The sequence below is a fragment of the Acipenser ruthenus genome, chromosome 2 (genome assembly GCF_902713425.1).
Source record: "Acipenser ruthenus chromosome 2, fAciRut3.2 maternal haplotype, whole genome shotgun sequence".
NCBI lineage: Eukaryota > Metazoa > Chordata > Actinopteri > Acipenseriformes > Acipenseridae > Acipenser > Acipenser ruthenus.
Window position 1 is genome coordinate 29,888,564 of NC_081190.1, and position 24,176 is coordinate 29,912,739.

Consider the following 24,176-nt stretch of genomic DNA (forward strand, 5'->3'; position numbering starts at 1 on the left):
ACATGCAAAGATTTGTAATTTGGCCATACAGAATTATTTAGCTGTCCCTGCAAAAAACTATCAAGAAAAATGGTGGGAGTTGATTCATTTGTGTGAGTTTCAAGGTAAAATTCAGATCTGATCAGTAAGTCTACAGTTTCCATTGTGCTTTGATTAAATTTGCTGTTACAATCAACACATTTGTATGTAAAGCTTTCCCACCACTACCAAGTATATGTTTGTTGGGTTAGTCTGTCAGCTGCAATAAAGCTGTTATGTCCCACACTCATGTTCAGTTTAACAATGACATGGCATTTTATACTAATATAGTATTATAAGCAGGGGTTCACATAACTTTTATCATTAGGTTCTCACATGAGTACCAGCAGAAAGGGTTTGGTACTCACCAAAATTAGGGGTCATCATCCAAGTCACTGTCCAGCTCCACCACCTCCTCCGACATTTCAACAATTGGGATGTCAGAGATCAGGGGTGCAAATTTGGAGCTAGATTCTAGCACTAGGGTACCTCATATAGCACGAGCGACATTAAATTCTGACACCAGTAGATATGTTTAATTTATTGTTGTTATTATTATTCATTTATTTTATTCATTAACAACCATAGATGATGATAGTTTCTCATTGGGTCTGGACTACTCAAATGACCCACCCATACTCCTCCACATACACAGGAGAGAAGGTTTGTGTCGTGTGCGTAGTTAGGGGGGCTTGATTAGGGTGGTATTTATAATTTAGCACCAGTAGGCACCAGTTTGCAAAATGATTTGCACCCCTGTCAAAGATGCTTGGTTCAGATCAAAGGTTTCAGTGGTCATCTTACACACATGAATATACGTCAGGGCAGAAAGGCATGAGGCTGATAGGCGGGATCACAAGCAGCACTGCTTAACCCCTGTTAAGGACCAAGTGTTTTTCAGTGGGATGCTCCCCCAGGACCAGGGTTTTTTTTGGCTGTAGTTGGCTCTTCCTGTAAAAATTAACTACAGTAGCATCTTGGATATCCGTTTTTTCAGAACAATCTGGGGAACATTATAAAGTACTTCAGAAACCATACAAGCTTTCTGTTTTTTTTTTTTTCTTTAGCGTTAAGTATTTTTTTATTATTAAGTATCCTGCTTAGAGATACATCTATAAAAATGGGTTATTCTATGACCTGAGGGACTTTACAGTACTTCCTGAAAGTTTTGTTGAAAAATATTGATGTTTGGAGAAATTACAAGCCATTGTTTCACCAGAGTGATTGCAATGACATCATACATGTTTATTCTCAGGGTCTTTTATAAGCAATAAAGACACATCCCAGAGCACCCTTCCTGTTAGAAATGTACTGAAGGTACGCATTTGCATCTTAAAAACAATACGGAAGTCCGCATTTCTTTTTTTTTTTTTTATTGGTGCGCATGCGTAAGGTTAGTATTTTATGCTGATATTACTTTTTCTCAGTATCCGCATTTCAAAAGCTGTGCTTGTAGAACCTTGAGTATGTTTTAGTATGTTTTCAATATTTAAAGCACTGTACAAACATCAGGTCAGATAATTTTATTTTGCAAAGCCAACAGATTAAAGTATAGTTCTATACTCACAATGTAGCCTTAGTGCTGGACAAATTCAGAAGTAAACTTCCAAAAACTACCAGTGAAGCAAGATGCCAACATTTCTGGAATGAAAATGGTCTTTTGGTTTGAAAGTTACAATGTCTAATGGTTTCCAAGGTTTATACTGTGAATAAAGTTTATTTGGGGGAAAAAAAAATCTATAGTATTGTTAAAAGGGGGTTCTACAATTTATTTTGTTAAAGGGTATTTAAACAGAAACAATGAAAAGTGTGCAAAATTTCAACAGCAATAAAAGGTAAGTATTTTTATTTGAGGCTGTTATTTATACATCATTAAACTTGTGTATGTATTTATATTTTTGGGGTGCAGACTATTTTTCTACTTTTGGTTGTTTTTAATTTGATTTAATTTGTTGTTTTTTTCAGTTTTAGTGAAACCTTGTTTTACTATGCTTTTTCTTTCTTTTTTTTTTTTATTTTATTTTTTTTTATTTGGAATCGCCATTGTTTTTTACCCCATTTTCTCCCCAATTTGAAATGTACAATTTAAGTCTGGCTCACCGCTGCAAACCCCCGTGCTGACTCGGGAGAGACGAAGACGAACACACGTGTCTTCTGAAACTTGTGTCGTCAGCCGTCTGTTTCTTTTCACTCTGCAGGCCCGCCATACAGCTTCCTCAGAGCTACAGCGTCGGAGGACCACGCAGCTCTGGGCCGCTTGCAGGCAGGCCCGAAGGCGCCCGGCCAGTCTACAGGGGTCGCTGGTGCTCGGTGAGCCGGGGAGACCCTAGTCGACCTAAGCGCTCGGCCAATCGTGCGCCGCCCCCTGGGAACTCACATCCACGGCCGGCAGTGGAATAGCCTGGACCCGAAGCGGTGACCTCCAGGCTATAGGGCGCATCCTGCACTCCACCCGGAGTACCTTTACTGGATGCGTCACATCTGGTATATACCGTACACTGAGCACACAATTGGTACAATTTGGAGGACCAACTTGTAGCAGCCAATTTGTGTAGGCATAAACGTAGTTGTGGATATTTATAAGAGTAGATCAAAGTTCCATTTTTTGAGTCACAGTATCATCTCTGGCAAATTCCTGACCGGCTATTTTTCAGGTGATCTCCTTTTCTATCTTCCCATCGGGGGAAATCAGATGGCAGATGAGTGGACAGTGTTGTCAGTAATAGAAACTTGGATGTTGCAACTAGCCTAAGATTCTAGGCTAAACCCAACATAATAGTATTTAAAAAAAATGGCAGCTTTTAAGATTAAAATTCAAATTTCATAAATCTAGTGGTTCCTAGCAAAGAAAAAAATACCATAATAAAGACTGTAATGTAATATAATTAAGTTTTTTCTTGTAGTGATAGTTTCAGTATGGTTAAAGACAAACGTATATGTACACTACCACTGTATATTTAGGGCTCTTCATTTTCGGTTTTTATTTTTGGTCATATGATGTCCCTTTTTAGTTTATATTGAGCCGACTCCATTTCTTAATTAAACTCTGGGGGGGGGGGAGAAAAAGGCAGCTCCTTATTTTAATTCAAACCAAACACAAAAAGCAAGTTCAGTTAAATGGCTTTTCACAGATTTAAAATCTTAATGACTCGTTGCAAAAATATTCTAACCTGTTTTGCAAATAATTTCCTCTTAATTACCATTTAATCAAATCAATTTAACTGAACTCGCTGTTTGTGTTTGGTTTGCACTAAAAATAAGGAGCTGATTTTTTACATTATCAATGAAACAGAATCACAGTCTCAATCAAGTTATGGGAGAAAAAAACTAAAGTAAACTTGTTTCACAATCAACACTTTTCCAAGTGTTTAATTGAACATAGTTGGCTCAAAAAAGGGCCTTCATGTGATCAAAAATAAAGAACAAAGCTTATTAAGCTGTAAGTGGAAAATGTACCCATTAGGTATTTCGATGGATAGCCCACTGACTGTATGGTAGTAGTTAATTACTGTGCATGGGAAACACACAGCTACTGAAGCAGCTTACTGTAGTTGAATCCAGAAAGTTCTGTTACTGGGTGCTGAGGAATTAGAATGATGCTAAATTGCTAATGTTGCCTTCTGGAAAGAGCAGAGCTGTGTGAAACTTTTAGCTCCATGCAAATGTCTGTTTCTATTATTATTATTATTATTATTATTATTATTATTATTATTATTTATTTCTTAGCAGACGCCCTTATCCAGGGCGACTTACAGTCGTAAGCAAATACATTAAGTGTTACAATACAAGTAATACGATAAGAGCAAGAAATACAATAACTTTTGTTCAAGCAAAGTACAAGTGTGACAAACCACAATTCAATAATACAGCAGATAATAGTGATAGTTACATCAGGATATGATTAAATACAAAATACTACAGGTTAAACACTTGGCAGATTACAGTATTCTGAAGTACAGGATTAAATGCAGTAAAATAGGGGGCAGATAAGAGCAAAATAAAGCACATTTAAATGAGGGGTGATAGTGTCCCAGGATACAAACAGAGGAGTTCTACAGGTGCTGTTTGAAGAGGTGAGTCTTAAGGAGGCACCGGAATGTGGTCAGGGACTGGGCAGTCCTGACATCTGTAGGAAGGTCATTCCACCACTGCGGAGCAAGGGTGGAGAAGGAGCGGGCTCTGGAGGCAGGGGAGCGTAGCGGAGGTAGAGCCAGTCTTCTAGTGCAGGCGGAGCGGAGAGGTCGAGTGGAGGTGTAGGGAGAGATGAGGGTCTGGAGGTAGCTGGGTGCAGTCTGGTCAAGGCATCTGTAGGCTAGTACAAGAGTCTTGACCTGGATGCGAGCGGTGATCGGGAGCCAGTGGAGTGAGCGGAGTAGTGGAGTAGCGTGGGCGAAGTGTTAGCAAGAACTACCCCCAGGACATGCCCTTTTAAAATAGCTGTTTCACGTTTTAGAAGGAGCTGTTTGACCATGTCCCTTGTGGGTTAAAGTATGTCCCAGTACATTTGTGAATACAGTGTCACAGTTGGTGTTTTGACTTCTGCATATTCTGTTGGTACACAGTAAATACACATATGCTGGGCTGTATAACAATGGAGCAAAACACTAACATTAAAACACAGTGAATGTATTAGGTTGCATTTCCTATCACTCTATCCCTGTATTGCTTATGTGAATACAAAATTGGGTGTATTGTATATATTGAATTTCAACTGTCTCATCTAAACATGGTCAACTGTATGAATAAAGATTCTGATCACCATGAAGGTATACTGTAGTTCACATAAACCTAATGCCATCCTTGACTGCCCAGACATGTTTTAGGCATTCGTTTTTAGTGATTCAACTCTAGCTGAGAGGAGGACCTGCAACCTCATTAAAACTTTTAATGACCTGTGTCTGAACAAGAGGAGCCTGAACAAGTTCCTAGTTTTAACTGGTTCATCGTCTGCCGTCTGCAGGGATCCTTGGTAAACCGAATATTGCTTTGATATTGTGCATGGAGTTAATCCATGTAAAGTTGGTGGGTACAGAATTGAACCACGATAAATGTGCAGGTTAGCATATTTACTTCACCAAGGTACAGAAATCCTATGCACATGTACAAAACTATAACATGTTTGCAGGCACTGTATCACTGACGGACTAATCAAAACTGTTTACTCGCTAAAGTTACCAACCTTTCTCAGGTTGCCATGTTGGGAATACAGTAGCTGCAGTATCAAACCATGCAGCCATTTAAGAAGTATGATAAGATGTACTGTTACTTCAGCAGGACTATTAGTACTATGTGTGTACACGATATGTAATCCATATAGTGGTGAACTGTACAGTATACTGTTTAATAGTGGTAGGCTTTCTGAAATCTGTCTTCCTTTGCTGAGTAAATTCAAGATAGATTTGCAGGCATCTTTTGCTAGGATTTATTCTTTTAATTACTTTGCTGTGGGTTGCTTGCAGCACAATCCTGAAAACAGACAGGTTGTAAATTTGATTTAAGAATGTGTAGTGGCAGTATTGAAAATATTTCCACAAGGGATGTAGGATTTAACTCCTTGGGTGTTACTGAAGAGGCAATAGACTTCACAATAAAATGCATCACTTCATGTTGTTGACTATTGAGTACAGTATGTATTGCTGCAATATCTACCAATAATTGTTTTAATATTTGTATTCACCTTTCCAAAATTAGAAATCATATTCAGTCATGTTGTTTTTACATTACGACATCACAGCAAAGTGCCATATGGCACAGTCCTCGAAGATAGGGAAATCAACAAAATGTGTGTGCCACTTTCTTTTGAACTCATGCTTTTGATACTGTATTTTATAAAGTAATAAATCTCACTGTGTCTGTTGACTGAAGAATCATGATTGCTTTGAAAGGTGCTGTATCTCGGATGTGTGTTTTTTTTTTTTTTTTGGATTCACTGACTGTACCCCAGATGACATCAGTTGCAAAACAAACTGTTTGCAATTGATTTCATATGGGAAACACCCAGAGAATAAAACGCTGTGTATGTAAGCAGTCACATAGATCTCATACTGCTGTGTGAAAATGTGTGTGGCACAATAAGAGCAGTAGGGATTTTTATAGTCAGTCAGCTCAAGGAGGAATTTGGCATGAAGGTGTCATTTAACACGCTTAAGCCAGAAGACCGGTTTAACTAATGGAATGTTTTTATTTTGAATTTTATTTTGTGGCACGTTTACTATAAAGAATGGTTGCAAGTACTGTATAACAAGGCTGGTAGACGGTGAAAATCCACCACCAAGATTAAATAACATGACAGGTGTAGGTACAAAAACAGAACAGAACAATTGCTAGTTAACAGGTGGCTGTGCGTAGTTTAATTAAAATCGTTCAGGGGTAAGCTTGTTGGCTGTTCCAGTCCATCCTCAGGTGTTGATATCTGGTGCCGTTTTCCTATTCCATACTGACATACTGATATATTAAACAGTACTTGGCAGCATTTCAAAGACATTTTCATTTTAGGTATTTTACACACCTAGTCCTTGTACAGATCAAGTGCTCATTTTTGATTATCACTTAAACTGCACAAAAACAAAATTGTTTTTTAAAATGACCTTTTCCTGTATATCTTTTCATTCTTGACTGCTTGTACCCAGTGTCAATTTCCTGTATCCAAATAGTTATGAGATTTGCGTGTAAGTAAGTGTTTTAAGTTGTAGCTGGTTACAACATGAACACTGATTTAAATAGAAAATCCAGGATGTAGAAAATGGTAACTGGGATGATATGTTAAAATAAGAAAACAGCAATAGGAACCAGTGCAACCTCTGGTTTCACAAATGAGTAAATACTGTAGTTAAAAAAACAAAACAAAAAAAAAAAAAAACATTTGATATGCAAAATCTGACCCTTAACATCATTCAAAATTGTTGTTTTTTAAAGTTTTTTTTTTTTAAATTGTCCTCCATTGTTTTAAAAATAAATTTAATTTCTAATTTCTTTTCCATTGACCGCCATGCACTTAGTACCGCAGGGCCTTGAGGATCTCATTTTGATTTTTGCCTTAATCTTGTACATCATTTGTGAAACCGGAGTTGGCTTTTCAAACATAAGACAGGTATGTAATATTGTTTTCCACAGAACTACACAAATTTGTTTTTACCAGAAAAATAATCATTTTATTTGTAGACGTTCACGTTTGGGAGGTTAATTGTTTTTTTTTTCTTTTTTAATTCTTGCTTTTCTTAATAGATATTGACGAAAGACAAGCCGAAGCTAACAGGGAACAGAACGAAAAGACCATCAGGAGCACCCAGACGTCACTTCGAAACTTCCGGGAGTTCCTTATTTCCAAATACCCGACGGAAACTCGGGAAATCTACACGATTCCTTGCAATGAACTAGATGCCTACCTGGCTTCTTTCTTTGTGGATGCCAGACAAAAAGACGGTTCTGAATATGAACCCAACAGCTTGGCCAACTATCAGTGTGGACTGGAGCGTTACCTCAAGGAACACAAGTACACCTACAGCATCACAAGAGACAAAGATTTCAAACGTTCCCAGGAAGCCCTGAAGCAAAAGCAGATGGAACTTAAATTCAAAGGTAAGGGTAACAAGCCCCACAAATCCATGAAGCTCACCTTTGCCGATGAGCTGATCTTACGCAAAAGGGGCTTGCTGAGCCGCTTCAACCCAGAGGGACTACTCAACCTGGTGTGGCTGAATAACACAAAGGCATTTGGGCACTGCGCTGGTTTTCACGGCTCCACGTTAAAATGGGGTGATGTGCGTCTGCGAATGACCGAGACCAACTTGGAGTGTCTGGAGTGGAGCTGCCCGGAAACGACTGACATCAACAACAAAACCAAGAGGAGCGGTGCAGAGTTCCGGATATATGCTATGCCGCATGCACCCCAGACCTGTCCCGTGCAGGACTATAAGGAGTATGCCCAAAGGAGGCCTCCGGCCATGCGTTATGAGGACTCCCCTTTTTATTTATCTATCAAACCTGTTGTGAACCTGGCTGCCCTCCATTGGTACAATTGCCAAGCCCTGGGTAAAAACAAACTGGCCAAGATGGTCAAAACCATGTGTGAGAAGGGCAACATCCCCGGAAGAAAGACCAACTTCAGCGTCTACCAGAGCTGCAGTACCCTCTCGGAAGCACAGAGCAACCAGCTAGTACTGATCTGTAACAATCTGAGCCAACAGGCTACTCAATCCATGGCCACCCACTCCAGCGGCACTAACTTTGTCATCACTGGCTCTTTCGACTCTTCTTTGGATACAACTTAAGTATTAGTTTCTCTGTGTTGTAGATGCTGTAATATATGTAAACAGTGATTGTCCATCAGTGATTGTTTTTTAAAAGATGAAAACAAAGAAAATGTAGCCTTTTAAACACAAATTGATATAGCCAGTGCCTGCTAATAGTACCTTAAGGCCCACTTATAAGACCTGCTTATTCCCTGTTTCTTGCTTTTTTTTTTTAGGTAACAGGGATACCGTGTTACATAGGCATTTGTTTAACCACAGAGGTTCTGTCCCCTGGTACTTAGTCAAGCAGTGATTGACATTCCTTATTTCTGTCCATGACTGAAATACTGCCATCCATCTATTTGATTATTACACTGTGCAGAAACTACATATCATAGCACTTTTTGGGTCCCTTTTGGTTTGAATGTATATTTTGCATTGTGCTCAAAAACACATGCCCGATGAACTGAAGCAGTAGTCTGACAATTCGAAATTGGTATGGAAATTGGTACTTACTATGAAGCATAAACTTTTAATGAAGCATAAACTTTTGATGATGAAGTTATGAAGGGATGCTTGTTGTTTTTCTCTTTTTGTTTCTGTGCATACCCAGAGATTTCTGGTACCTGGCCAAAGCTGGCCCTAAATGAGGAAAATAGTGGGTGTTGCCATCAGAAGCAATTAACAATGCTTTATGCCTTGGATTGTGCTTGTTCATCCACTAGCCAGTCCTTCTTTATAACAGCTACTATTAACAATGGAAAGACTCTCTCTTTTAATGTATGTGTGAGGTAATGTGAGGTAATCATGCACACAAACTGGTGTCAGTGAACCTGCCTACGTGTGCTAACATGTAGTCATGAGTAAAACCTTCTACAAAATCGGTGTCTGTGCTGGCTATTGCTTCAGTACCTGAAGCTATACATGTCAAAATGAAAAGACAATCTAAAACAGACAAGCAAGTAACACTTCAAACTCTGGTCTTTAATTAACTCCTTTTTGAATGGGTAAATTTCCAGGTTAATGACACTTGAGAACACTTCTGAATCATTTCTGCTTGTATTTTTGTAAATTTGAACAGGTGTTTTTCGCTTTTCCAAAAAATAGTTAGTTAGACTGGAGTTAATGTCTTGAAAATTTGCCATCATGTTCTGTAACACTTTAACTTATCTTCCTGAGACAATTCAATCTCTGTAGTACTGTATTTGGGCTTTTCAGTTAGTTGTGTACAGGAGTTAAGGGCTACAGTGGGTGATACCGAGTGAGATCCCACACTAGGTATGTTGTGTTGAGAGGTCAACCAGAAAAGCCTAGCAATCCGTTATCACTTATTGTCAATGTATAATGCACATAAATATTTAATATTACAATTTATTTAATATGTATATTTTCTTAAACACTAGACTTGTACAGATATCTGTATTTTACAATAGATTATCTTAAATCTTTAGAATCTTGAAATTCTCACTGTAATGGTGACTTGGTTTCAAGCAGCCAAAAGCAATCCAGTACCACAAATATCAATAAAAGCACATTACAAAATGGATTGACAAAAACAATTAGAATCCAATTAGCATTAATGCTTTACCAAGGGGATAACTACTTGGTAATTGACCTTGGCTGGTTTCACAGACCCAGATTAGCCCTAGTGTTGGGCTACCTAATGTTATTTTAGGCAAGAGTAATTGTGCTGATCCGGGGCTGTGAAACCAACCACTTTGCTTTCATTAAGTGCCCTAGTCTGTGGCCTTTGACATTTAACTCTCACTACAAGCATTTCTAAGTATGCCTGCTGAGCCTGATATTAAGTAGAAATACAGAGCCAACTCTGTCTTCCTGTTAAACACCAGGGATGTGTGAAGAAGAAATAAACTCTGTTATTAAATTAGCACATTCCATTAAGGGATACAGTCATATGGCAAGTTTCAAAACATTACAAAACCTGTAAAAGTAGAATTGGGGGGTTTAAAAAGGCCAGGGTGGACTTGTGCATTTAAACAGGGAGTATACTAAGACAGAGGAATCAGGGCATTCTAAACATTTCATTGACAAAGTAATATGATTTAAGTTTGCATGACATATCGGCTGCAGTCATGATAAGTTACATTGAGATATTCATTCTGCAAAAAAGACACAATTACACCAGAAGTGCAATATTTACTCGAGCTGTCTGAAAAACAAATGATCAATGCATGTTGTTTTGAAAGCCATAGAATCCACAACTAACTGGCATATAAATTTGAATTGAAAATGTTGCTTGTCTAATGTCCAAGGGAGGATCACTGTAGACACCCAAACTAAAGAAGTACATTAATATAATAATATATATCCCATTAAAGTATTACAGTCTAACCACATAGATACTATACTTTAAGATCCTTGTTCATTTGCTTTAGTTATTATTATTATTATTATTATTATTATTATTAAGTTGCTCTAAGCATTATATTTAAAAATGATAGTGGTTCTCATTATTTTTACTCTGTATGCAAAGCCTGTATTTGGCTTCTAGAAGTGTGCAAAATATTGAATTTCAGATATCAATCTGTATTAGAAAACATTACACACACTCCATTAAAATATTTCTGGTAAAGCATTGATGCTTATTTTAAGCAACTGATGTTTTACTATTGTAAAAAATAACCATCTTTATAGAAGGATACTGAACACTATGTAAGGCTGCTAGTCACTGCTAGGTACTGTTATATTTATAAATACACAGTATAAAGTATATGTTGTCTTGCTTTTCTGTGTGCAAATCCACAAACGAATGAATGGTGCCTTTTTAAATTGTTGATTTAGCATATGTATGTTTGATGTTGTAAAGCATTTCCCAAGAGTGTATAATGTTCTTTACTGGAAATAAAGACGTTGTTTTTTTTAAACTTCATTTGGAAACTACATTTTAAATGTATGAACAATTTTTGTTAGAAAGGGGAACATAAGAAAAGTCCAAATCCTTATGCATTACTGTCTATTATTTATCATTGTGCCAATGGCTGTCCTGTTACTTTTATTGTAAAGCTAGAACTATTATTGTCTGCTGCTGCTGCTGCTGCTACAGGCAGTTCCATTGATTACTTATCCAGTGATGTGTTACACTAATTAAGGCTGTGCCATTTTGACTGATGTCCTTTCCAAAGGTTTAGCTTTGTACTCAAGGTGCTTACACTCATTTAGTTTTTGCACATATGGGGGGCCTGTTTGCCTGGAAAATGGTTAAATGATTAAGCCTCATTATGTAATGAACTGCTGTATTTTAATATCTTCTCTCATATATATATATATATATATTATATAAAATTAGGGCTGTCACTCGATTACAATGTTTTTTTCAGTAAATGTAACAAATTTTCACAGAACAACCATTCATTCGGGCCACTGTCAGTGACATACCTGAAAACACAAGACAGCTGAGCTAGGTTTCCCATTACAGCTACGTACTTGGCTTCCTGTACTGCTTTTTATTGCATCTAGCAAAACCTGAGATACCGAAGAGATTAAGTCTTTCTCAATCTTGTTAGAGGTACCCGAGAATGCTATGGCTATTGACAAGTGATTGCTTGACATGCTAATATTATTTTTTTTTAATTGACAGATACCGGTAAGCCACAGATACCTTTTAATAATTTCAGTTTTGGAAGTGGAGAGTATATCCCTTCCCTTCCTGTGTCGTTTCGGGTATTTGTGGTATATACCTCCCTTTTAACAATCCATTTTTTTTCTGAGAAAGTTCTTTTTGAAAATTGATTTGTAACCAAATCGACTATGATGCCTCTGTTGTCTGATGAAATATTACTTTGACGTTCTCAATATAATTCTCAATAACGCTCTATAATAAGCAGTATAGCACAAAATTCAGCTATTGTTACAACGCTTAGGGCCTAGCATATTTATGTCCTGCCTCTGCTCGTCATGATTGGACAGCTGCAAAACCAGGACAGATCATTGACTCTCCCATTGGTTAAACTTACTCAAGACCATCAGCCGAGGCAGAGAATACCTTCAACTGTTTGTCCCGCCTCTGCAACTAACTCTAGTTGATTAATCATCCTATTAATCTGTTAATCGAAGCAGCCCTAATTATATATATATATATATATATATATATATGCTGTAACACATTAAGAAAAGCTTTAAATTATCCTTTGTGTTTTAAATGGATTGTGATATGATCAGCACTGTGTGTCTTTTGGCAGAGGAAACAATGGTGGACAGGAAGTGCCAAATGTGTAAACAAACAAACAAACAAACAAACAAAAATATATAAGTATGTCCTGTGCCATTTACTTCATTTACTCCCCAAGCCCAATAACTGCTTTTAAGGTCATTGAAGTCACAGAAAGAAATACTTCATTTTCAAAATTACTATCATTTTTTTTTGTTTTCAATCTAATGGGCCTTGCTTTCTTTATCCAAAACAGTGCATGTAAATCACGCCATATGATACGATCGTACTTTAACATTTCAAGGTACGTGCGGGATGAATGTCTTTAAAGGTGAAAGATACTCATTTCTTTTCTGCCATGAGAAATATGAAACTAAATCTTAATGGTTAAAAGGCAGATTTGTCTTTTACCAAAATGTACTCAAACTGGAAATGATTGTTACACTAGTAATATTTTCCTGGTAAGGGATGTACTGTGAAATGTCAGACTGTAGTTCCATCTGCTTTGGATAGGTGCAAAGCTTGATATAAAATGACACCATGTATTTTTGTAAACATTCTTTTGAAAGCCACCTATACTGGATAGCACTTTGACAATCGCCCCCACAATTTTGGTTTAATATACAGAGCTATCTACAGTATTTCTGCTAATGGAGTTCTTATCATTAGGAGTTGTGATTAACCAGTAATCTTGAACAGAAAGGTTATGCAGTTGCTGAAGATATGACTAAAAAGATTTTCTCTACTCTTTACTCTGTTTATAGGTCGTTGATGCTTTTTTGTGCATGCTACAGCAAGAGTGTGGGCCGTGTATGTAGAAACTAATGTAGTGTCTGATCAATAAACTTTCCGGTTCCAAAGACGTCATTGCCTCAGTGTTTTCATTCAGGAATTTATTCATTGAAATCTTGTGCTGAAAATGCCCACCCTAGACCGTGCTGTTTTACCTTCAGCAGGATCCTGGAACAAGAGACCAGTACAACACAAAACACAACATAATAACATAGTTAAAGGACACAGTGTTCAAAACAAACAAAAAAAGACCTCATAGCTAGTAACTTCTGTAAAAATGTTTTGGAGTAAAACAAAGAACAGATGTTTCACCGAGTTACACTGAATGGATCATTTAAATATTTGCATGTACTGTACATGTATTCAGGGATACAAAGGTCAGATTCATTACCAAGAAAATAAATCTGCTACTATTAATACAAAACTATAAACAATATCATCCATTTTTTTTATTATAATGCAAATTTAATATCTTTGATTTAAATACTCAAACTACAGAATATTTGTTTTTGGGGAAGGATAAGACGACTGATATAATGTGTCGGTGTTCTTTTTTTACGGATGATAAAGTTCTTTAAGGTATTGTCTTCATACTAGGTATGCAACTGTACCTAGTATGACAATTGAGGTACTGACTTCCTATTTGCAGGGTTTTATAAGGTAAACAAACTAATATGTCTGTGACCGTGACATTGACATACTGTATGGCTGCCATGTTGAGGGGACGTGACTTTGAAGTTTCTTACCATTGTTGTCCAGTAAACATTTACTGTTTCACTGCAACTCATTATTTTACCCTTTGGCCATATGATTGATACAGTCTGCACACTTTGAGATGCTGTCTCAGTTGGTACACAGCTGTGTTCAATTATTATTTTTCAGTTCAGATCCATTACTGTTGTTGCCAAATAAAAAAAAAAAAATGTGCTGCACTCTAAAATGAGATGGATAACATGGCAGATATTTTATCACTCTCTTATTTCATGCTTTTCTGTGGTAATATGTTACCTTGGAAACTGGGAATTCATAGGTCAGAAGATGGGGAAAGACCTATCTTGAAGCCCATAAATGTTAATTTTTTATGTATAGAGGGAATTCTGACAAATGATGGAAATAATAATTTAAAAAAAAATAAACAGCATAAGTACAAGGCCCAAGATCCACAATGTGTCAGGGTAATTACCTTTTCTTATTGGTATTAAGAAACTGCTTTTATTAATGCTTTAAAAAAAAAAAAAAGGCATGTATTGTTATTTTCTGTATACAGTACATATAACTGCAGATTAAATGTAAAATTCACTTGCAGGTGCAATACATAGCCAAACTGATACATGTGAAATGTGCCCTATCAGTTATTATATCATGAAGCTGACAATGAGATATGAAATAGTTTCCTATATTCATATTTCATGATACAGTGTTCTTAATGTTGATACATGTGAATTTACTGCAATTGTAAAATAATCAGATCACCTTTTTGTTATATGCTGGTCTAATAAAACAAAACACACAAAAACTGACACTGATTATCATTGTAATGCTTTTTCCAATTCTAAAATAGGATGATCATTTTACAGTGGGATTTTCTTACTTATGTATTTGCTACCCGGCGTATGGTGTTGTCTGGCAAGCACTTGGAATGCAGATCAGCTTTTAACACGCAGCAAAGATAATCTTGCTTTGTTTGTCTATTGAAATGGAAACTCTCAATAAGAAAATGATAGGAAAGGTTTCGATGTGGTGCCGATGCTGGTGTAAGGCTTGGGCTGTACAGTGTAAGCTATTTTACTTGAAATATGTGTCTTATGTTTTAGAAAGCAGCTATTGAATAGATGGTGTACAATGTTATCGATATCAGATTCATGTTTTATGTCATTTTCCATGAGAGAATATGCAATATACAGAGATGACCAAAAGTCACAAACCTAGTGTTTATTTCAGCTTTTATTTAAGCATCCTTATTCTTGCAGACACATCTGAGCATGAGCATTGCACACTTCACAACATTGCAGACACTCCAAATGATCCTTTGGAACGATATTATAAATGATTGTATTGGGCCTGTATAAAACAATAAACACCAAATTACAGCCATATTCAGAAACAACAATTAATCCTGTGCAACGCTTAACCAAGTGCAAAGATAATGGTTTTTTTTAATCACATTGACAAAAGCACCCTTAAATGAGTTTGAACATGGAATTGTTGTTTCTGAATATGACTCTTAATAAAATATGTGTGTGATCAGCCGTGCCGATGCACATGCAAGAAGTATTATACATTACTGAAAATAGAACTCCCCATTTTAAGCAAAATGTACATGGCAATAAGGTAAAATAATTGTTTAAGTGATAATAAAGCAAATAAATAATATTCTTGACACATTTATTGGCTCTGGGTTTAGTTTATGGAAATTAGCACCCTTAATGTTCGTTGCAATAAACTGAGGCTAACGAGACAAACATTTCAGGTAGTTAGTCATTTGTGCAATTCAGTAAGATTAATCTTCATTTAACTAAAACGTCTGCCACTGAAAATCAGATTTTCAATTGTGACAGTTATTTGAATTATAGAAAAAATTAAATGAGTCATTTTTTTCTAGTTCAAGCTGAACAATACATTTCAATTGAAATCTCTTTATGATCTTTTCCTTGTGCTGAAAGACACTTCTGAATTTTCTAAAGCACGTGTTCCTTTTTTATTTGCAGGATACCATGCAAAGCTGAACAAATTCCCTGTATTCAATTTTAATGACGAACTGAAGGATTTGTGTGTGAGTGCCGTGAGCGCCAACACTACCAAGGCTACTCTCTATGCATTGAATGTCTGGAGGTACTGGTGTATGACCAAAGGGCTAAAGGACTATATGGACATCACTAAGGTAACTACATTTGAACATATTTAACCTTGGGATACATATTTTCTCAGCCTTTCAGGTAGAAATGAATATGATGTGCTCTGTTTACTTTTACATTTTAATACAAACCAATATTAACAATATCAATTTCCAGTAGCTCGAGGTTTAAGGAATGGTCACATTTAAGTGATGAATCAGCGTCATTTGCTAGTTTTGTAACGTATTTTAATTGTCAGTTTATGGCCTTGGTACGCCTGTAAAAATGTCAGCACCCATGAGAGGAGAATGTGCTTACAATCTGCTTTTAAAACACTCAGTGCAGAAGTTAATTGCCATTGAGTGGTACTCAATTGCAACAGTGAAGGAAATCAACACATTAATACATAGATGTGTTTTGATAGATATAATACCTGTCAACCAAATACTTCTCAAAGTGTTTTGGCGCACCCCTAATGGTTAATAAGCTTTGGGTCTGAGTACGTTACAACAAGTAACAAAAGCCCTACCCTGAATCACTCTTCTTTTCTTAATTTGTCCTGATACAGGAGGTTAGTGCACATGGGGATTCATCTCAATAGTCACACATGGCAGATAGTAGTAGCTTTTAATACAGGGCTGGCTGTTTTTTTTTAATGATTGATTTCATGTCTGTCTTCTCTTCTGGATCCCCAGATCCCAGCCCCCAAGCTGAACGAGCTGCTGGGAGATTTCTACGTGAGTGTAAAGAAGACAGATGGCTCGGATTTCCTGGCCACCTCTCTGCACGCCATTCGGAGGGGCCTGGACCGCATGCTGAAAAATGCTGGCGTGGGCTTCTCCATCACCAGCAGCATCTTCAACTCCTCGTCCCAGAAGCTCAAAGAGAAGCTCCATGTGCTCAGCAAGGCAGGCATGTCGGGTGCCCGCTCCCGTAACATTATCTATTTCTCCCTCAACGATGAGGAGGAGATGTGGAGGACTGGTTGCCTGGGTGATGAAGGGCCTGTGGCTTTGCTGTCTACAGTGGTCAAGTACAATAGCCAGTTCTTCAACATGAGGACCTTGCAGGAGCATGCTGACTTGATGTTTGGCGACGTCGAACTACTGAAGGACAGGGACAACCGGCCTTTCTTCGGCAGAACTGACAGTGTCAAGCGGGAGAAGAGGGTCGGCAGCAATACCAAAGTGTGCTACGGGCAGGTCTACCACGAGCACTCCCGGGGCCAGAAACGCTGCCCCTACTGCCTACTCTACAAGTACATGTACACCCACCGACCGCCAACGCTCATGGACCCCTGCTCCCCCTTCTACCTGGCCGCCCGCAAGGAGATGTGTTCAGTCAACGGTGTCTGGTACGAGGAACAGAGAATGGGCCTTCGCTCCCTCAGGGGGGTTGTGCCTAAGCTGGCCAAGAAGGTACGGCTGGAGCAATGTGATAACTTCACTTTTGTCTCCTTCACACAGGCCTCTAGGAAGTTCTCTCACATCAACCACCTGTGAATTTAAATTGAACAATAGACTGGCCCTTTCAAACACAAGACAATAGTAAATTCAAAACATTATTCTTAAAATAGTTAGTGTCCTGGCAAGTTAATATGTACAAAACAATGCATTTTTTTTAGTAAAACATACTTTACTTCCTTGTGAGGCCCACTTTATCATTGTAGGTTGTTATGGTGAATATTTTATGAGTTACAGATTTATAGTTATTGCCAGTACAGATATTGATTTTGCTTGTATCCGCTGGAGGACTGCTTATATTAAAACAGTTTAGATATCGTTTTCACTTTTCTTTAGCCTGCACAAGTATAGCTTGAAAAGGTGTTTTTTTTAATCCAAGTAGTAGTACAGTACCTTGTCTTGAGATCATTAAAGCGTGGAAGAGACCTGCAAAATATATCTGTCTGATATTCTATATTAACAAAATACTCAACTCCGCCTTTACTTCCATCATGCGGTGTGCAAGAGATCATGAGATATAAAGAGTGCTCCAGGGCTATTTTTCTATTGAGTGCCAAGGGTAATGTGGTCTGTGTTTAAATATATATATAATGTGGTCTGTGTTTATATATATATATATATATATATATATATATATATATATATATATATATATATATATATATATATATATATATATAATCTACAGAGAAGTTACAGTAGTAAGAAATTGAAGTGAAATTCGAATAAATAGTGAAAAAAAATTAAAATATATAAATTCAATAAACCCACTTTTTTATAATTGCATCTGCTGTGTGAAGCTCTATTCTCTGCTTTAAGCATGTGTGCCATCTCTGGTTCTGCATTCAGAAAAGTACATTTTTGGTGTCATTGACACAGGTTTTCGTGAAGACACTCTGGGCAAGAGTAAAACAGTTTTTTATATTTTTAAACATCAGAAAATCAACTCAAAGCAGTTCAATCTGACACCGCTCCATTGACTCTCAATAGAAAAACTCCTGCGCTCCCTCTATATCCCGTAACCCTTAGCGCGCAGCGTAACGGAAGCAGTGTTGCCAGGTCCTTAAAACCTGTGGAATTGGGCATGACCGTGCGTACAATTTTGCTTTGTCGTTTTTTTCCCATATTTTGGGTTTGTTTTTGTTCATGGTCGCTTATGTCAAAAGTAAAAAAAAAAAAACACAGCAAATGTTTGTGGTCAATTCATATTAATGAACACCCAGATTTAAATAAAGGGCTCTAATTTTCTACACAGTATGCTCATGATTGGTCATTATTCGCACGTTGCTGTACCATTTTTAAGGAATGAAGTGACTTTGTAGCGTCTTTGAGGCAAAACAGTGAATAGAATGCACAGGTCTGTGATATGTTAATATAACGTTATTATTTTCTGTTATTCGCGCCCAATAAATAGAGTATTTTAAATAATATAAATAGCTGATTTCTGTTGTTTCTTTTCTTAAATGCAGTTAATTGAAGTAGAATTTCAGTACTGCCCAATTTGTTTGTGTTCTGTCTATTTTTTTTATGTGTGACTATTTAAGACATATTACAAACATAAAGTGCCCCGAATAGAGCATTCTGATTGGTTAAAAATTATGTCACATAAAATATTTTCCTTACGTGTGACCAGAAATGGGGAGCGGCTAGATTGCGCTTTGAAGAACGAGGCTATTTTTCTGTCAGAAATCTGGCAACCCTGGACAGAAATCCCCATAGAAAATCAGCGGAGTTGAGTATCTTGGTAATGTGGAGTATCTTTCTAAAGACATTGGCAAAAGGGCAACTGGGAGGTATAACCAATATTTCACAATATCTTAGAACTTGCAACAGTTGCTCATTGGTGCTTTCCTTTCAAGGCAGTACTACAAGTTTATCGCATCATCTTAGGGTTGGTTCATAGACACTTCTGTCGCAGATGAATGCTGTGCAGCTCACTATTTGCTTTACGACGGACGTATCGTGTCACTGCCCTTTTGACTGCGTAGCTGTCGTTCGTACATTAAATACAGACTACATTCGCATAATTGGAAAAATTGACATTTGAAGAGATGAGTTTGTACCTCTTATACAAGAGGTTTAAAAAAATTTAAAAAAGCGATGTTGGTACATCCATCCTCTTAACCAACAGAGAATCTGAAAGGGAGAACTTCAAACATTAATTAGAGAGATGCGGGCATGTGACAGTGAGAGATATTTTAGGTATTTTAGAATGACAGGTGAAAGGTTTGACTATCTGTTGAACAGGCTGGGACCATTAACTTGGATGAAAAAATACACATGCGATGCCAGTGACACCTGCAGAAAGACTTGCAGTCACACTGCACATAGCAACTGACAATTCCCAGCAAAGTGTGGCCACAGGCTTTACATTCTCTCTAGTCCCTTTATATTTTTTTTCTGAGCAAACATGGTTTCTACATTAAGTGAGGGGTTCTATAAATGTGGATGTTTATGAACTTCTAGTAAATGTTCCTCAAAGTCTTGCTCCATAATTGTTTAGATTTTTCAACATCATCCAACCCCATGTGATTTCAGGTCGCAGACGCATGAGAAAAGGCTGAACGACTTTAAAAAAAAAAAAAACACATGTTGCAAGAGTGTGGATGACGGTTCTGACCTGTCGCACAGTGTCGGATACCCTCGACTCTGATCACAGATGATGTCGGTCTGAAGTATGAGCCAGCTTTTAGTCACAAGTATTTTCAAACTGTCAAATTACATTTAAGTAAATATGTAAATATATACATATTTTTTACTGACAAGATGAAAATCAAAAGGTGTACGTCTCTGTCTTTTTCAGGTAGTTGGTAAAATGATCCTGTTTCACCCACTGAACGCAAAACACGAGATTGTGCTCTTTACAGTGCTTGTTGTTAGTGATAAATATGGCGGCTGTTGTTAACATTAAGCCGAGCAGCGCAGGCAGTGATGACACATTCCAAAAAATTCCAAAACTCGCTGAAAGCAAGTGTTTTAATACACAGTGATTTCTTGCCTGCTTGTGAAACTGCTTGCTCCTAATAACAGACCGTCTGATAACTGCTTACAAACACGTGGCGCCACGAGAGAGCGCTTTGCTTATTGATCGCACCCCAGGATTTATTTTTCCCAATTTTGTGGTCTATATATATATATATAGAGAGAGAGAGAGAGAGAGAGAGAGAGAGAGAGAGAGAGAGAGAGAGAGAGAGAGAGAGAGAGAGAGAGAGAGAGAGAGAGAGAGAGAGAGTATGTATGACCCTTCAATGAAAAACAAAACAGAAGAGTTGCCATTCTGAACAATCTGTTAATTTGAAAATATCTTGTGGTTAATGGACAGTACAATAAAACATGTACTGCACATATCTTTTGTGCTGGATTTATACAAGACAAATTAATTATTTGGTATATACAGACACCTTTTGACTTTTATACCACTCCGACATGTTACTGTTGCTGCCTACGGTGACTATGTATATTGTTGCAAATATCTTTTTACACATAATCACAATTCAAACTACCCAGCATACTGCCTCCATTACAGTATTTAAACATTATTTTCTAGCAACGTGTAGGGCACAGCAGACAGCAACAATAAGTATTGAGTAGGTTGGTGTCCACTACAAATCTTAGTAGAAATTTGCACATATTTGTGCGACTTACCCCATTAAACCGCTACAATGAAATATTGTGTGTATTGCCTTAGTGTTGTTATTTATGACTTCACTTTCTCTGTTTTATCTTGTTGCCTATAGTGGGACAGTTCTCATCAATAATGCTTGAATGGCTCAAAAGTAAAATAATTAATAGGGGTTGCAAAAAATGTAGTTGATTAATTGAAGTATAGAAAACTATACATTTCTGAAATTTTTATTTTAATGTTTTATATTTCAAACAGGTATAATATTGTAGGTGAAGCCACATGGTCATATGATTTTTAAAAAAGCTGGCGGCAACATAAGCTTTATGAGATCACTGGAAAAAAAGAATACATTTCTATTTATTATCATCATCTTAATTATTAATTCTGAATACGGCAGCCAGTCAAATGGTTAAATCTATGTTGGTTTGGAAATTCATTTATAACCTTTTCTAAGCTTGCTGATTAAATCGGTATATACAGTTAACAGTCAAACTGAGTTACTGGAGCATATTGCATTGAATGCAACCATATACTTAATAAAATAAATGAATCTATACCACTGAGTGTGGCACCTTTTTAGTCTTATGTATTAGGAGAATGGTGTTGTGTACCACGATATTGTCAAAATACAGGATACTTTTGGTTTGATCTTTTTTTTTTTTAACAAAAGAAGTTGTTTTGCCGTGCTTTTCACCCTTAATTCCCCAGAAAATGATCGTAGGATACTTTCAGTAATGAGGTGTGCAGAGTAGATTATTCTACCATCAGTGTATGTGCTTGGCATCTGCCTTGGGAGTGGTTCCTTAGAATTCTGTTCTCAGTGTTGTGTGAAGCATTTAAATGTGTTTTATCATTTGGAGTGGAAGGTGACACTCAAAATAATTCACCAGCCTCTAGCTCTAGCTTTTCATGTCATGTAAACACAACCACAAAATTCATGTTAATTTTGAACCCCAAGATTAAATTTAAAATTATGTGAAAGGATTTGAAATTGCCGAGATGAAAACTAGTAAAAAAAATAAACTTTTATATATATATATATATATATATATATATATATAAATGTTGTCTCCTGATTTCAATGTGTCTGGTTTATAAAAGTGTTTGTGTCCAGTTTCTGAAGGGTATTATTATGTATATGTGTATCATAAACTTATTAAGCATTTGCTGTTCAGATCACTACCACCAGGTGCAAGTCTTCAAACAACCCCTTCCAATGGAGGATGTAATGGTCATCTTTGAAAAATGGACTTGTGGAATTAAAATAAAGTTTCTACATATATAAAAGATGACTAACTAGCTGTTCAGGATAATGTATCTATGATGCTGTAAAACAGTACTGATGGCCAGCATGTGACTGAAGTCTTCAAACTCTTATAAGGATTTAACAAAGTTAACCCTAACCAATACTGATGCAACACAGAAACCAGGACTAGAGAATACAGTTGGAAGTTAAGTGGAGACACTTCTTTACACAAAGAGTGGTGAGGTAATGGAATGGGTTACCTAGTTACGTTGTTGATCTGGCAGACTTTTATTGAGGGCTGATAGCAGGCAGGTGTGTACGCACCCGTGACACAAATTACTGATGTTAAATTGAAAACGGATCACTAGTGATCACTAGGAATGTGTGATGATAGTCACTGAGGAATAATCACATGGCTGGAGAACAACTTGAACACCTTGCATACACATTGCAAAGGAATAGTACCATGCTGGCAAGTTGTAGCATGGGTTTCCTTTTTGTATAAACCAGTAATAAACTTGCAGCCAAGGGTCTTCAATCAGTAAGAAGTATGAATGTTTACATGTAATGACTTAATAGGCATTAATAGGCATTTCAGATAATAAATTAATTAAAAGCTTTATTTACTAACATTTATGATTGTTAATCAAATGTCCACAAAGCAGAGAACAACTATACTGACAAATAGATGTCAGTTCCAACAGAGATATACTGTACAAATTTGTTCCTGAAATATCCAATATATTTTGTCCTGTTGCCTAAAGAGATAAGAATCCTTATTACAGACATTTGTAGTTTGTAGTTAGTTTGCAGTAGAATCCACAAGTCCATATTTAAGTACAGTGATTTTACTAAACCTTTGTATTCTGTGCCTGTTTTAAGGTGTAGATTATAACATATTGTTTATTGGATTCCATGAATGCATGGTTGTTTCATGGAATTCCTGATTTTTTTGAAGTCACAATTCACATATCACAAAACATTTTCAGTTAGTGCAGTTACTTGCAGAGTATATACCCCACATAATTCAAATAAACACAACTTTTCAAATAGAAGTCTAGGAAACACATGCACTTCAAATGAAAAAAAGTACAGGGTCTTTTATCCAAAGCGCTTGGGGGGGGGGGGGGCGTGGAAAAAGTTTTTAATTGCAGCCGATCCTATACTGGGGAGTTTGTGTTGATATAGGTGGAGCCTGTTGGGGCTGTTCAGATAAGAGGGACTAATTGGGTGCAGTCTGAAAATACACATTTTATAAAACAACTTGGGGGTCATATCTTCATGAAATACTTCTTCCCTTTCCTCTCTCACCGGAGAAGTACACCAAGTATTGTCTACTGCGAGATTCACTTTTCTTGGTCAACATACTTCTTTTTCATGAAGTACAGATTAGTATCAGTATTGGCTTCAAGGGTATGAATAAGAATATAATGCAATATGAAAAATGTTATTTATATTTTTTTAATGTAAAAAATATATTTGCCTCTCTGTGTCTAGTTGTCAAGCACGTAAACAAAACTACTATAAATCTGTAGTTGTGAATTCTACTACCACAAATGAATACCTGTACATTAAAATATAAGAATACCTATCTCTTTTAAGAACAGCACCCATTGTGCATTTAGAATACACACTTGCTTTAAGTCCAGCTTTTCACAATGTTGTCCTCAGCACAGATTCAGTGTGTTTCAGAAAGAAAGGTCAAACATTGTCAGCGATCCCTCGGATGTTAAAACAGTTGGTGGTACAAACCCCAAATTGAACTACGCAGTGGACTTGGAAAATCTTCCTCTGCTCTC

The 24,176-nt window shown here is 36.9% G+C and overlaps 1 protein-coding gene across 2 annotated transcripts in view; it reads left to right on the plus strand.

The window, feature by feature from the left end:
* LOC117421413 (uncharacterized protein KIAA1958) overlaps window positions 1–18,125 on the plus strand; it is a 28,010-nt gene extending 9,885 nt beyond the window's left edge. Inside the window, exons 3-6 of one of the 2 annotated variants that reach the window (XM_058993717.1) lie at window positions 7,243–7,330; window positions 13,577–13,586; window positions 15,932–16,090; window positions 16,739–18,125. In XM_058993717.1, the coding sequence (XP_058849700.1) occupies window positions 7,243–7,330; window positions 13,577–13,586; window positions 15,932–16,090; window positions 16,739–17,545 (1,064 nt within the window). In that variant the 3' untranslated portion in view covers window positions 17,546–18,125. Of the gene's footprint in view, window positions 1–7,242; window positions 7,331–13,576; window positions 13,587–15,917; window positions 16,091–16,738 lie in introns of both variants that reach the window. The other variant, XM_058993712.1, reaches the window with a different exon arrangement.
* The last annotated feature ends 6,051 nt before the right edge of the window (window positions 18,126–24,176 follow it).